Genomic DNA, 12,579 nt, shown 5'->3' with positions numbered 1-12,579 from the left:
GTTTACGTCTTTGCCATCTAATCCCACTGGACACTTTCATTAAACTGGATCATTTTCAGTTCCCAGTTCCTAGCTTTTGTGATGTATAAACTGTCAGTTTGTAAGTCACCAAAAGAAGCAGACACAGAAAGTAGCCTTCCCATTTCTTTAATCTGCGTAACGTACAAAGTTACTGCACACAAACCACACCCGGGCATTAGAGCAATGCACTAACAGCGAGGAGCAGGAGGAAGTTGCCCAGTAGTTAGGGTTTGTTACATACAAGCAAATAGATCTTAACAGTATTTTACACACACAACATAATACACAAAATGAAAACCAGGAAGAGGCAGACTCGGATCTAAACCTCATTCCCTGGTGGGGTGCAGGTGTGTCTGTCAAATTAAGCCATGACGTAGTTTCCCCCCCATCTGTATCCCTAAAAGATTTTTTTATAAATAAAATAGAACATTATTGAATATAAAATTGACAGTCAAGGATATCGATATCCAGGGTTTTCATACAAGGGGAGGGAGAAAAATGTAAGGCTTCTAGAACTAATAGGAAAATGCAGCAAAAGTGAAGATACCTGAAGAGCAGGGGTACTACAAGAAGTGCAGGTTGCTTGTGGGAAGAGCAGGTTGTTCGTAACCCTTTGGTTAGCTATTGGTTTTCATTTAACGTATCTTCTAACACTATACACGTTCTTTTTGGTAGTAAAATTTTTCCTTTTTAATGATTTATCAAAAGAAGAAAATAAGGAATTAAAGTGATAGTTTGGATTTAAAAAAAAAAAAAAGCGGAAAGGGACAGGGTCAGGTTTCTGTCCCAACGTTCAGATTATAGAAAAGCTGCTTTTTAGGAAAAAAAGATCCACAGAAATGTTTCCACGAATGTTTAATTCCAGTGGAAACAGATGTTGTTTTTTAAAACCCAATAAATAAATATCTCTGTTCAGTGCTTACAATATAAACATTGCAGCTTTGTGCTGAGTGCATGAGAACCAGGAAGTGATAGTTACCAGAACCAACTAGTCTGTTTTCCTTGGCCAAACTGATGAATGCAAAAAGGAACTAACCAGCATAACAGTGAAAAGTATAATAAACTTTTAATATTCCTTCTGTTTTAAACACAGAACTGTTATTTGTAACAAAGGTAAATAAGGTCTTTAACCTGACAGTGCCCCTTTAATAAGAATGGAAAATACATTCAGCTTTCCCTAACTGTATCCCAATGGAGCCTCTTTTGTGCATTTAGAAAGACATTTTGTTTCACATGCATCACTCCCTAGAACATTTCAGAGCAGTTTATAAACACAAAGTTAAACTATTGCTATTGTTTTTAGAATGACAGAGTAATATACTGATCTTTGCTTCAGATAGACAATAATAAGACAAGGATGCATGAGAAGATAGATTCATGGGGAACTACAGTGTACTTGTACGGGTGAAAAAAACCTATCCGCATATGTCATGTTAATACATGGCCACATCGTCTGATATTATTGCAGTGATGAACAAAGATTCTGCACTACGATTGTTTCTCTGTATGGATTCTTACAATGGAAACAGATGGGGGAGAGGTTGAAAAATTCAAGAAGCTTAACAAAGGGTCAGAACACAGGTGCTACGATTGTCAGTCTCACTGATTATTATTGGTTTAAAATATGGAGTGATGGAGAGGTGATTATAATATTGCACTTCTGCGGTCATTGACAGTTACATTAAACTTGGTCCATAAAATAATTGCTTTGTACATAATGCCTGAAACAAAAAAAGCTACATTTTAATATTAATAATCTCTGAAGGTTCTGTTGCCTCCGGACACTTTTTCTCTACACAAAATAAATAACTTTCACTTTGTATATACCCACTTTTGTTTTTTTAACATTTACATTATCCTCAGTTTTACACTATCTACACACAAGAAAATGTTAACATCTCATCTGCATTTTGAAAAAAAATGTACATGTCATGCCTTGGTTTGTGGACTCTTCTTTCAGAGTAAGACTGAACTTTGTAAAGGCCATATCCAAATTTGCAAATACGCTTTGTGATCATGGTTTGGTTACTTTACAGAATGGACTGCGGCTTGCTTCTAAGTCAGATGGCAACAGTTTGGTACAATATTCAACTAGCAAAAAGCTATGACACAATTCACATTTTTACCCAGTAGCTTTGGATATACATTCAAGGTAACTAGGCTGAGTCAGCAGAAAGGGAAGTAATTTTTTCAGTAGTAAAAATCTGTAGGGATGTTCTGTAATATGATAATTATCAAAGATGAATGGCGTAGTAGTTTGCAATGAGGCTAAGAGTAAATGAGATGCACTGTGTTTGCGGGTGGATCTATTAAAGCTCCATCAACATGGACATTCTCAGTAGTTAAACACTGTCCTCTTTAGATCACTGTAGGGATAGAGCACACATTCTAAGTTCGTTTTGAAACTTGAGGTCTAAGCCGTAGTCATGAAATAGATTTTTGATGTCTGGATGAGTGACGTGTTTGCCTGCTGCAGCTCTGAGCCAGGTAGCAGAGCAGTGCTCACAGTGCTTTGCGTCTCGGTGCAGAGGTGCTGCACTTAGTACTGAAACCGTTAATAAAATGAAGCAGTCTAAAAAATCGATTATAAATAAGATCCTTGTAAGTAGAAAGTGATATAAACATAGTATATTGTGGTGGAGGAAAGCAGGACAATACTTAGCCAATGAATGTGCTATGAATATAAAATCTTCATGTGAAATAGGCAGGTGGGAGCCCCAAATATCCATCCAGTTTGGATATTTCCCATACCCAAGTTGGTGTGTGCAAGCAGAAAACTGCGCCCTTCACTGAGGCTGAAAATTCAGAATCCTGGCTAGTTTGACCTGGGAGGGGGGCAGGGCTAGGGGGCTTTCAGGCAACCCCTCTGTTCTAGGCACTGTTCTCCTCTGCTCCTCATTAAATTATGTCCTTCACCTTTGAATACCTTGTGGCTAACAATCTCCTCGTCGCTAGGGGGTGCTAGCAAGCAGCACAGCACATTGTCCTGCAGACTGGAAATGTCACCTCTGCAATGCTCCCAGACCCTTGCATGCCCAGTGCAAGAGAGAGATTCAGGTCATGGCAGCGCATTAAACCATCAGCTCAGACACATCGACTGAAAGAGAGGCTAGGAAAATTAAGATATGGCCTTTTCTTAAGCTTGCACAACTTAGTTGGCACACTTCCTTACAGTCTCCTTACTGTTGAAAAACTTTTGCACAAATCTATATATATGTGTATATATATACACACACACACGCCCTGGCTTAGTAATATTTAATTGTCATGCACTACAAACAATTAGGTGTAGCTACATGAGATGGTAACAGGTCTCCATTCTAAAAATTATCAGTGCAAAAACAATGAGGTTTTACAGTTGAATAACTACAGTTAAAAAAAGCAAGTCTAATTCCCGTGAAAGCTGTTACTGATATTGGAGAGAACCTGGGAAGAAGAAATGTCTCTGAGTTGGGGATAGTGGTGAAATATTTGGACCCTGCATTTTGATGACAGGAAATGCAGTGCAATCTAGCTGTTGAGTACTTTCAGACACTTGCAAATATATGGTGGTTAGTTTCTGAAATAATATACAGCAGTAATACTGGGAGAACTATACAGTAAAGTAAGTGGCTGATGTTGTTAACAGCTAAAACAAAACTCCTTGTTTTTTTAAATAGCTTAATACATTAAATTCCATCATCTTTCAAAATGTTTAAAGCAAAAACAAAAAACTAATGACCCCACTTTCTAGAGCATCAATCTGCTGACATACGGCTCCTATCAACAGCAGTTGATACTTCATTAATGCCTTGCTGATATACATCTTCCTGGGTACAAAGTGGATAAATTCTAAGCTCTCTGCACATGTAAAACACTTGATTGCTTCACCCAGTGCAGCAGAAGCCTCTCATTTCAGCCTCTGTGCACCTTGGAAATGACATGCTTAGTTTAAAAACACACAAAAAAGTGCTGGTATCCAGCAGTCTCTCTCAGTCTGGCTAATGGAACAACCCAAGTGAAAGGTCTAACCAGACTTCTTCCCCTTCCACCCCATGGCACTGAGGATCACACTCAGTCACGTGTATCTGATTGATGGCTAAGAAGGTGAGGGAGGCACATATTTACAGTCACTAAACCTGGATAAGAAAAGGAGGCAGAAGAGAGCATGGTCTTGATCTGGAAACTGTTTGTTTTCCCCCTTGGTTCCCTAATTTCAAATGGTTTTTCGGGCTAGTGCTCTGCAAACCCAACACGCCATTTTAAGGCCTGCACATTCCATGTGGAAAATACACCAGCCTTTCCTCCTAGCATACCATGTTGTTGTTAGAGAGTAGCACCATATTTACCCTTCCATCTCACACTGCTGGCCTTGTCCTTTATTCCTTCTGTTTCCTCCTCCGGCGGCTGTGGCCGACTGTCACTGGCTCCTGGCTGGCTCTACTTCTGACCTAAAGTGCCAGATTCCAGTTTTGAGGCTGCGCTCCGGCCCCAGCACCCAGTGGCAATGCTCATGCTTCTTTGGCTGCGCTCCCGCTCTCTCTCCCTATCGCTTTCTGACTGGCTCTGCGTTCGTTCAGGTCTGTGGCTGGCATTCCCGCTCGCCCCTGTGGGCTGTGAGGAGATGGTACGTAGCAAATGATTCCTCTTGCGCAGGAAATCTGGCTGGCTGGGGAGACCAAAGCTGCCTTTTCTCAGTGCCATCCGGGTCGTGTTTTTGGCAGGCCGGGAGCGATGATTATACTCCAGCTGGGCAAGGTGGGCTGCGTACCCCTCAGTAATGAACTGTGAAACAATAGGTCAGGGGGTTTTATAGGACAGAGTCAACTTGAAATCAAGCAACTTTCAAAAAAAAAAAATAATGGAGTCACAGTCAGTTCAGATCCCACATCTGTCTTCAAGTCCCTCTTTCAGTTGTGGTTTGACAGTCACTTTCTTAAATGTTTCTTTCCTCTGCTGCTTTATGGAAATCCCACAAAAACAACAGAGGGAACTGACTGACCCTGTGCTGGGGAGGCAATCGACCGTGACACATGGTGCTGGTACATGCACAACAAAGAAACCAGCTCTACAGAGAAACCCCCCCCCCTCTGATCTTCAGCTTTACTCAGCCTGAGTAACAGCAGGGACAAGTTCAGACAAAAGGGGGATTTTTAAGTGGACAGGGCTTCATTTAAAAGAAAATCTAATTATATAACACTACAAAGCAGAATGCAGTGGAACAGCAACTGGTGTTTTCACTCTGTTATTTCCATAGCGGTGATGCATAAAGCAAGGAACCCTCACACCTCTCAGAGAGATGCGGAGGGATCCTGGTGTGTGGGAACTTCCTCTTTACAAAATAGTCTGATCTTGCTCCTGGTGAAGTTAGTGTCTAAACTCCCACTAACTCCAGTAGGGACAGCATCAGCCACTGGAGTGTTCTACAGACGAAATAACCTGGATTCCTACCTGACACTGGTGCTGTAATTTCTTGGTTGGTCGGCCAACGATATAGATGTGCGTGGGTGGCAAACTAATGGAGCTGTAGACCGAAATATCCTTAGTGGATCCATATGCGGCGTGGATCCTCATGTGCAGCTGTGGGAAGAGGGAACGTTTATTCTATGACACTGCTCAGTACGCTTGGCTTTTTCACAGTGATTGTGGGAATATCCAGTCAAGAGTGCACTGCAAGTCCCACCTGGACAATGCTCTGCAGAGATATGTACTAATTAACCAACAGCAGTGCGGAGGGTTTGTACTATAGGCCGATTACTGTTCTAGCTGTACTACAGAATACAAGGGCAGAATGAAGTAGGAAGTACAATAGGAATGTAGCTGTGTTTACCTAATGTCCTTTCTTTGTGTGGCACGCTCCACAGCTCTGTTCCAAGGAGTTTTGTAAACACTAGCCAGGGAGGGAGCATTTTTCAATTATATTCAGTAACTGTTTATATGAAGAATTCCCTTCCACCGAGAGATCACAGCACACAGCACTAGTCTGGAGGCTGGGTTAGCCAGACTGCATATCTAATTTTGTTGGATTTTGCGGCGGTTTAGACAGACAACTATGCATATCACCTTGTATGATGCACTGGATTTTTCTACCCATTAGTAGTTACTGCTCTGTTCCCACAGAGCAGAAGATTTCATTTACTCTTTAGCCAGACATTTGAGAAGATCACTTTGCAGCTGTGGCGGTGGAATAAAACTGGTGGGGCTCTGCGGGAGGAGGTGCTTATCCTGGTGCCAAGCATGGACCCATCTGGTTCTGCCTGCAGAGCTGCAAGCTGGCCAAAGACCCATTGTAGCAAATCTGTGAACCTTTGTGCCCTCTGGAAAGGTAGATTTCCAACAAGGGATAATAATATGGCATCTTCTGTAACAAGGGGGTTCCAAAGACAGCTCGCTCTTGACATTCGGACTTAGATGTCAAGTTAAAGGCTGATTCCAACAGTCATTGCGTTCAGTATTTAATGATGAGCTTTCATTTTGTCAAGGTCTAGGGAGAATAAGGCACACTGGCCCTAGAATAATGGAAACTGTTTCACTATGCTAGACAATGGCATGTCTGATCCAGTGGGCTAGATAACCAAGATGGCCCCATTAATTAGGCCTGATTGATCACTGAAATAAAGGGGAAATTCGAACAACCTAGGTCTAAGACATGATAAAAGCCCATCAGTTACCAGGCTGAAATATGACATTATGGAAGTCTGTCCAAAGACTGCACTTCGCAGACGCATTGATATTAGAGCTCGAAAAGCCCTAGCAGTGACATCTACTCCCATCCCAGAGGCCAGTGTAGAATCAATCCCCTCAACATATTTTCTAGTATTCAGCTCAGTCCAGTTTTAAATGTCACAAGCTAAAAAGCTGCCACCACTTCCGTTCCTACAACAAGTAGATCTCATGGTTAGGAAGTTTTTCTGATATTCAGACATAAATGTTTGCACTCTTAACTCTTTGAAGCCATTCCTCCTAGTTACATTCCTAAATAACTCCTTTCCCTCCTTGCAATTTACACCCTCCTCATGCAGTAGACATTTAGCACGTCCTATTCCGAGTCATCCTATACCCAAACTGCAGATATATGGCGCATGTGATCTTTCCTCCAGCTCACTGATCATTCTTGTTGCTCTTTTCTGCATTCTCTCCACTTAGAGTCAGGTAATGTATGCAGTATGACCTTGGGGCGTCCCCACAGGTGAAGAGCGCACCGTGCTAGTCTTTAAAAACAGAGTCTGTGCAGTAGGTTTTATTTTGTACCTCATTTTCCACTCTCTATAACAACCTTTTGGATTGACCGGGTTTAACTGCATGCAGGAAAGTTGGTGCCTTTCTATTCCTTTTACATTTATTACACTCTGTCTGGTCTCCTTGGCACCAACAGCCTCTTTAAAACTGGGTGGTTAATTTCCATGCTGAGTGAGAGCCAGATCTTGTGAGGGGAACATTTGAATGGGGTTGTGGATACTCTGGGCCTTGCAGAACCATGCCATTGATTTTGCTCCCTCACTCTTCACGTCGATAAGGGAGTACAAACCAAGAAGTTAACTCCTATTTACTTCCTTGGTTGTGCACTGCTACAAAGAGTATGCTCAGTCTTTGCTGGAGAGAGGCAAAGTGATCTCATGGTTAGAGCAGAAAGCTAGGACTCCTGGGTTCTAAGACTGGCTCTTCAGATGATCCTCTCTGTGATGGGCAACTCAGCTCTGTCTCTCAGATTCTCTAGCTGTAAAAGGGGGATATTATTTACCTACATCAGAGGTGTTGTGAAGGATGGTTGATCAATAGCAGTAAAGTGCTTTGAGATCCTCCAAGGGAAGGCGCTGTAGCAGTGCCATATCATCATCAGTTGGCTGCTGCCGGGCAAACTCACATGTTTTGATATGCCTGACAACATTAATATCTTAGCAAGGCATGGACTGAAGTCCTGCCACCTCTTGTGACATTCACTGATCTGTCAAAGCCCCTCCCTAGCTGCTCTGCTATCACCTGAACCAGCACTTTCTTCTCAGCACTACATGCATCACCCCATACTACTACAATTCTCACCAACCCAAAGCAGTGGGAGATGGAGACCTGGAGGTCTTCTTAAGCCCTGCAAAGCACTGCCAGGGCAGGCCAGTCTTCAAAAGATAAAGGAAATTAGATAGCACTTCTATAGAATCCTGCATCCAAGGATCTCAAAGGACTTCACTAATGTTCAACTACAGGAGGAATTTAGGGAGATTGAATGTAACTACCTCAACTGGCATCTGGCCATGACAACAAGGTGAACAAGCCTTCTCTTGCAAAAAGTGCTAAGGGATTTCTAATGACCATATTGGTTTTGTTTCAACTAAAGAATGGTATGCACCCTCAGCACCACGAGAGGGCATTCATTCATTCCTGTCTGAGAAAAGATCCCCCACCACCAATCCTGCCTGGATATTCCTTAAAGGTCTCTCATCTAAGTGCTAACGTGGCCCAACTCTCCAAGTAGAGATAAGTCCACCCCAAGCCCCTGAACTGGAACTTTGAATCTGAACTTTGCATCTATATAATGGACCTCACCCAAGCCCCAGATCTTAACGTTCACAAACATGGAGATTCCAGTCCAAATTTTCCCAGATATTGGGGTATTTGGATTCGGCCCAATATGGAGACAGGCTTGAATTCTGGGTTTTGGTTGGCTGCAGGTCACAATCTCTTTGACGGCCCTCTATCTGTAAAGCATCCCTTTATGTGCAGATATGACAGGCATCCAGAAATGCACTAAGCAGGTGGGGAAAAAGCACAAGAATCATGATTTCTTCTACGGCAATAGGCATCTCGTAATGGAAGCAGCAAGGATTGCAGCAAGACCGTACAGAATGGAGTGAACACATTTTAACTGCACAGGCACCTTTGTGGAGTAAGAAAATAAAGAAAGGGGGGAGGGTGGCTAAAAATCAAATGAATGCAGGTTAATCTCCCACTGCAGGTCAGGACTTGACTAAGCCGTGGATGAACCCACGCTTTGCTCACATCTCAGGACAGCTCATGCTTGTGTCTGTAATGAGGGTTTTCAGGAAGTTGGCCTTGCTTACGTCTGTAATGAGGGTTTTCAGGAAGTTGGCCTTGTGCCGCAGTGGGTCATGGACAAGCCCATCACAGAATGAGACTATCCCATGGGGAAAATTGTGCTGTGCTAACCATGCCACCACCCTTTGCTTCTGCATATCAGGTCGGCCTGTGACATAGATAATGAGGTAGCCAAGGTCTTGCCAGTGCCTAGTGGGGAAAAAAACAACAGTATTATGGACCTATATTTGCAATAGGGTTAAAATATTCATTTAATATGAAAGCATTTCCCCCAGCCCTCTCCCATGCCACTGACCTTACAACATCAACTGCGCCAGCTCTGACTTTGGGGTCACTCCCCATTATAGACACACTGGCTGCAAAGGAACCATCAATGCTGAAGACCACAAATTCTGTCCCCTTAGGTAGAACGGTGATATAGCTATCTGCATATGTGTGGTCACCCCTAAATGGAAAGGAATAGGGGGGTTAAGAACAGAGGACAAACCTGGCTGAGAGATTAAAGCTACAAGACCCATTTGCAATACCAATTCAGCAAGCATTGTAAATGACCAGGGAATGCAGAATTAAGGGCCAGATCTTGCCATCACTTCACACACACAATTCTGCTAAGGCCCTACACTTGCTGTGTCTTAAGAGTCAGATTGTCTCAGCTGAGGTAAATCATCACAGATTCACTGATTTCAGAGTTACTCTGATTTATAACAGCTGCAGATCTGGCCTGTTGTGTCTGTATCTCAGCACAAGTGGAGAAGACTATCCATTGATCTGATAGGTATGTACTCGGAGAGGAAGGAAGGTCTTGTGGGTAAGGCACTGGAATAAGACTCAGGAGATATGGCTTCTATTCCTGATTTGGCAAGTCATCTTTCTGTGCCTCCGTTACCCATGTGTCAAATGGACGATGCTAATGATTTCCTACCTGGGAGCGTTATTGCAAGGATAAAGGGACATATTTTTAAAGGTATTTAGGCACCTAAATTTGCAGACAGCTGCCAAGCGGGAGTTTCAAAAGCACCTAACTCCCGTTGAGAGGCAGTGCAGGGCCTTTCCTCAATGGTAGTTGGGCACTTATGAAAATCCCACCAGGTGCCTATAAAATATCTTTAAAAATCTGCCCCAGTCATTAATGATACTACAGCGAGAGCCCCACAGAAAATGCCTATACGTTAGATGAATATAATTACAGTGACTTGGACTAGCGTTGTGGGGGGTTCCAGCTTTGGTGTGTTTCAATGCCTCTAGAGCTGATTTGCTCAGTTCACCAATGTCAAGATGCTTTTTGGCACTGCTCTCTCTGAAACCTGGTGATCCAAAAGTCAAGTGGGAGACTTTCTGCATTGTGCACCATCACTAATAACAAAGGCTCTGCCCTTAGGGGAACCTGGGCAAGTGCAAGTTTACAGTCTTCAAGGTGTGCGCAGCTGTGCAGTTCCACTGAAGACAATGAAGTTGCACATCTGGAAAAGGAGGAAAAGCCTGGTCCAGCAATTGGAACTTAGTTAATAATGCTGATGATGATGCAGGAGGCAAAACAGAATACAGCTCTTTGTCCCATCACTGGTGCTGCAGGGTAACAAGAGTAAAATTGTTTTGTCCGTCAAGTCAGCAGATCAGACTGTGACGACACAATAGGGAGAAGAGCGGTTGATGAGAACATGCCACTTTTTAAACACAATCCATTTTCAGGTAGAATTGCACTTGACCAGTTAACATTTATGTGGATTGTCTATCATGCAATCAGAGTAACTGAGAAGTGTCTACAGTCGTATTTCAGAGGTTCCTGTCAAACTGGGGACTAAGCCAAATGAGCCTGAAGCATAGCACCTGACCACCATCTTGACGGGATATACGCCAATCCCCAGACGCTTGTTCTCAGGGATAACGTAGGAAATCCGGCCACTGCTGTTGCTGATTTCGGTGTCAAAGTAAATCCACACTCCAGATGGCGGCTGGGTCATGATGTGAATGTCCACCTGGGAGGCAAAGGAGGTTCAGGACTAAGGAAGTATTAAGTAACTTTGATACTAGACAGGATCCTAACCTGGCTCTGAACATGGCGTCCTCAAATCTTTCTCTAGTGTAATGCAATAGATAGGCTGGGCAGAGGGGTTTCTTAATGTACACAGGCAAAGGTGTTTGATTGTGCAGGTAATTGGACAGTTCTCTCTCTTAATGTTTACAGATACAAAAGGAGCATTGACCAGCAACTACCACTGCCTACATCTTCTGCTGTTTATGGGCAATTCACACCTAAGACAAATGTACCTTTTCCCCAGTGAGGGTGACCATGTCTAACGGCCCATACATAAACCTTCCTGTCAAGGTCTGGGGTCCGTCTTCATTAGCGATGGCATCATTTATTCTGTGGTTGGCTGTGACATTCTGCAGATGTCAGGGGAAAAACAGAACAAACGTAGTTAGATTCCCAGCAGAACCTCATGGTTAATGCAGAGTTTACAGGAAAAAGTTGCTATAGTGATAGTAATGCTGAACGCGTGGACAACCAGGAGTTTTTGGAGGAGTAATTTTCTTCTTATGACATCCTTTCTCCCCCCACACTATTATATATCTATATCTATATTAAACAACACACATTTTTAAAGGAAAAAAAGTATTGTACATTTAGGACAAGACTTTTAAAGGGCCTTCTGCACTTGGTCTCCGTTTTAGCTACAGTAATTTATGGCCACATGATTTGCACCCACAATCAATTGTGGGTGTGGATCCTAATGCATTTGGCCAAGCAGCTGATGTCTGGGTGCAGTTAATTACCTAGTCATCTAAATGGTAGAATTTGCACCTACAGTTAATTGATCCTGGGCATTTTCTGAGAAGGGACCTCTACTTGGTTTCCCCGCTGCCACTCCTTACAGGAAAAATTTGGGTCTGCAAAAACGACGATTGTCCTTTGAAATTCTGGGCCTTTATGCATGCATATGCCATGATATCATACAAGGATACTGTCACTCTCTAGTAATACTACTCCAGACCCTTTGGGCACAAATACTGTATAGTCAGTGACACAGAACATCTTGAAAATCTGATCCCTTGTGGTGCAAAATTCTGTATGTTGCACCTTCAAATTAGGAGGAAAAATTACTGTCAGCAGATTATTGCTGGCTAAACAAACTTCCCGCTCATGGAAATCAGAAAAGTTTCTTATCCTCTGGATTCACGAACTCCAGGGAATGACAGTTACTGTACAGACAATTTAGGACACCAGGCTTTGAAACAATTCCGTCTCCTTTCTTGACCTACAGCCAACACTTAGTATTTTATATGGAGGAGACCTTGTTGCAGAGAGAGTGTCTGTCTCTTCCAGAAATCTATAACTGGGATATCTCACTGACACATACGATTACTGCAATGCAATCTCTCCACCCCCATGTAATTGTGGAGGCCATGGGCAGTAACAGAGTTGTACCCATACTGGTTAACTTTAATATTGTTCTTATTACAGGTCCAAATCCAGCCAAATCATATTTAACAGTAGTTTCCCTTGGAGAGACATGTAATAGAAACAGC

General features: G+C 42.8%; 1 protein-coding gene across 10 annotated transcripts in view; it reads right to left on the bottom strand.

The window, feature by feature from the left end:
• Nucleotides 1-136: 136 nt before the first annotated feature.
• The window catches only part of PITPNM2 (phosphatidylinositol transfer protein membrane associated 2), a 211,905-nt gene continuing 199,462 nt past the window's right edge, over nucleotides 137-12,579 (bottom strand). For all 10 annotated transcript variants that reach the window (XM_074972415.1, XM_074972405.1, XM_074972407.1 and 7 more), the window contains 6 exons: nucleotides 11,320-11,436; nucleotides 10,879-11,027; nucleotides 9,347-9,496; nucleotides 9,057-9,240; nucleotides 5,452-5,580; nucleotides 137-4,785 (listed from right to left, as the gene is read on the bottom strand). In XM_074972415.1, coding sequence (XP_074828516.1) covers nucleotides 4,441-4,785; nucleotides 5,452-5,580; nucleotides 9,057-9,240; nucleotides 9,347-9,496; nucleotides 10,879-11,027; nucleotides 11,320-11,436 — 1,074 coding nt within the window. In that variant the 3' untranslated portion in view covers nucleotides 137-4,440. The remainder of the gene's footprint in view (nucleotides 4,786-5,451; nucleotides 5,581-9,056; nucleotides 9,241-9,346; nucleotides 9,497-10,878; nucleotides 11,028-11,319; nucleotides 11,437-12,579) is intronic.

The sequence above is a fragment of the Natator depressus genome, chromosome 15 (assembly GCF_965152275.1).
Source record: "Natator depressus isolate rNatDep1 chromosome 15, rNatDep2.hap1, whole genome shotgun sequence".
Classification (NCBI taxonomy): domain Eukaryota; kingdom Metazoa; phylum Chordata; order Testudines; family Cheloniidae; genus Natator; species Natator depressus.
This window is presented reverse-complemented; position numbering and strand designations above follow the sequence as displayed.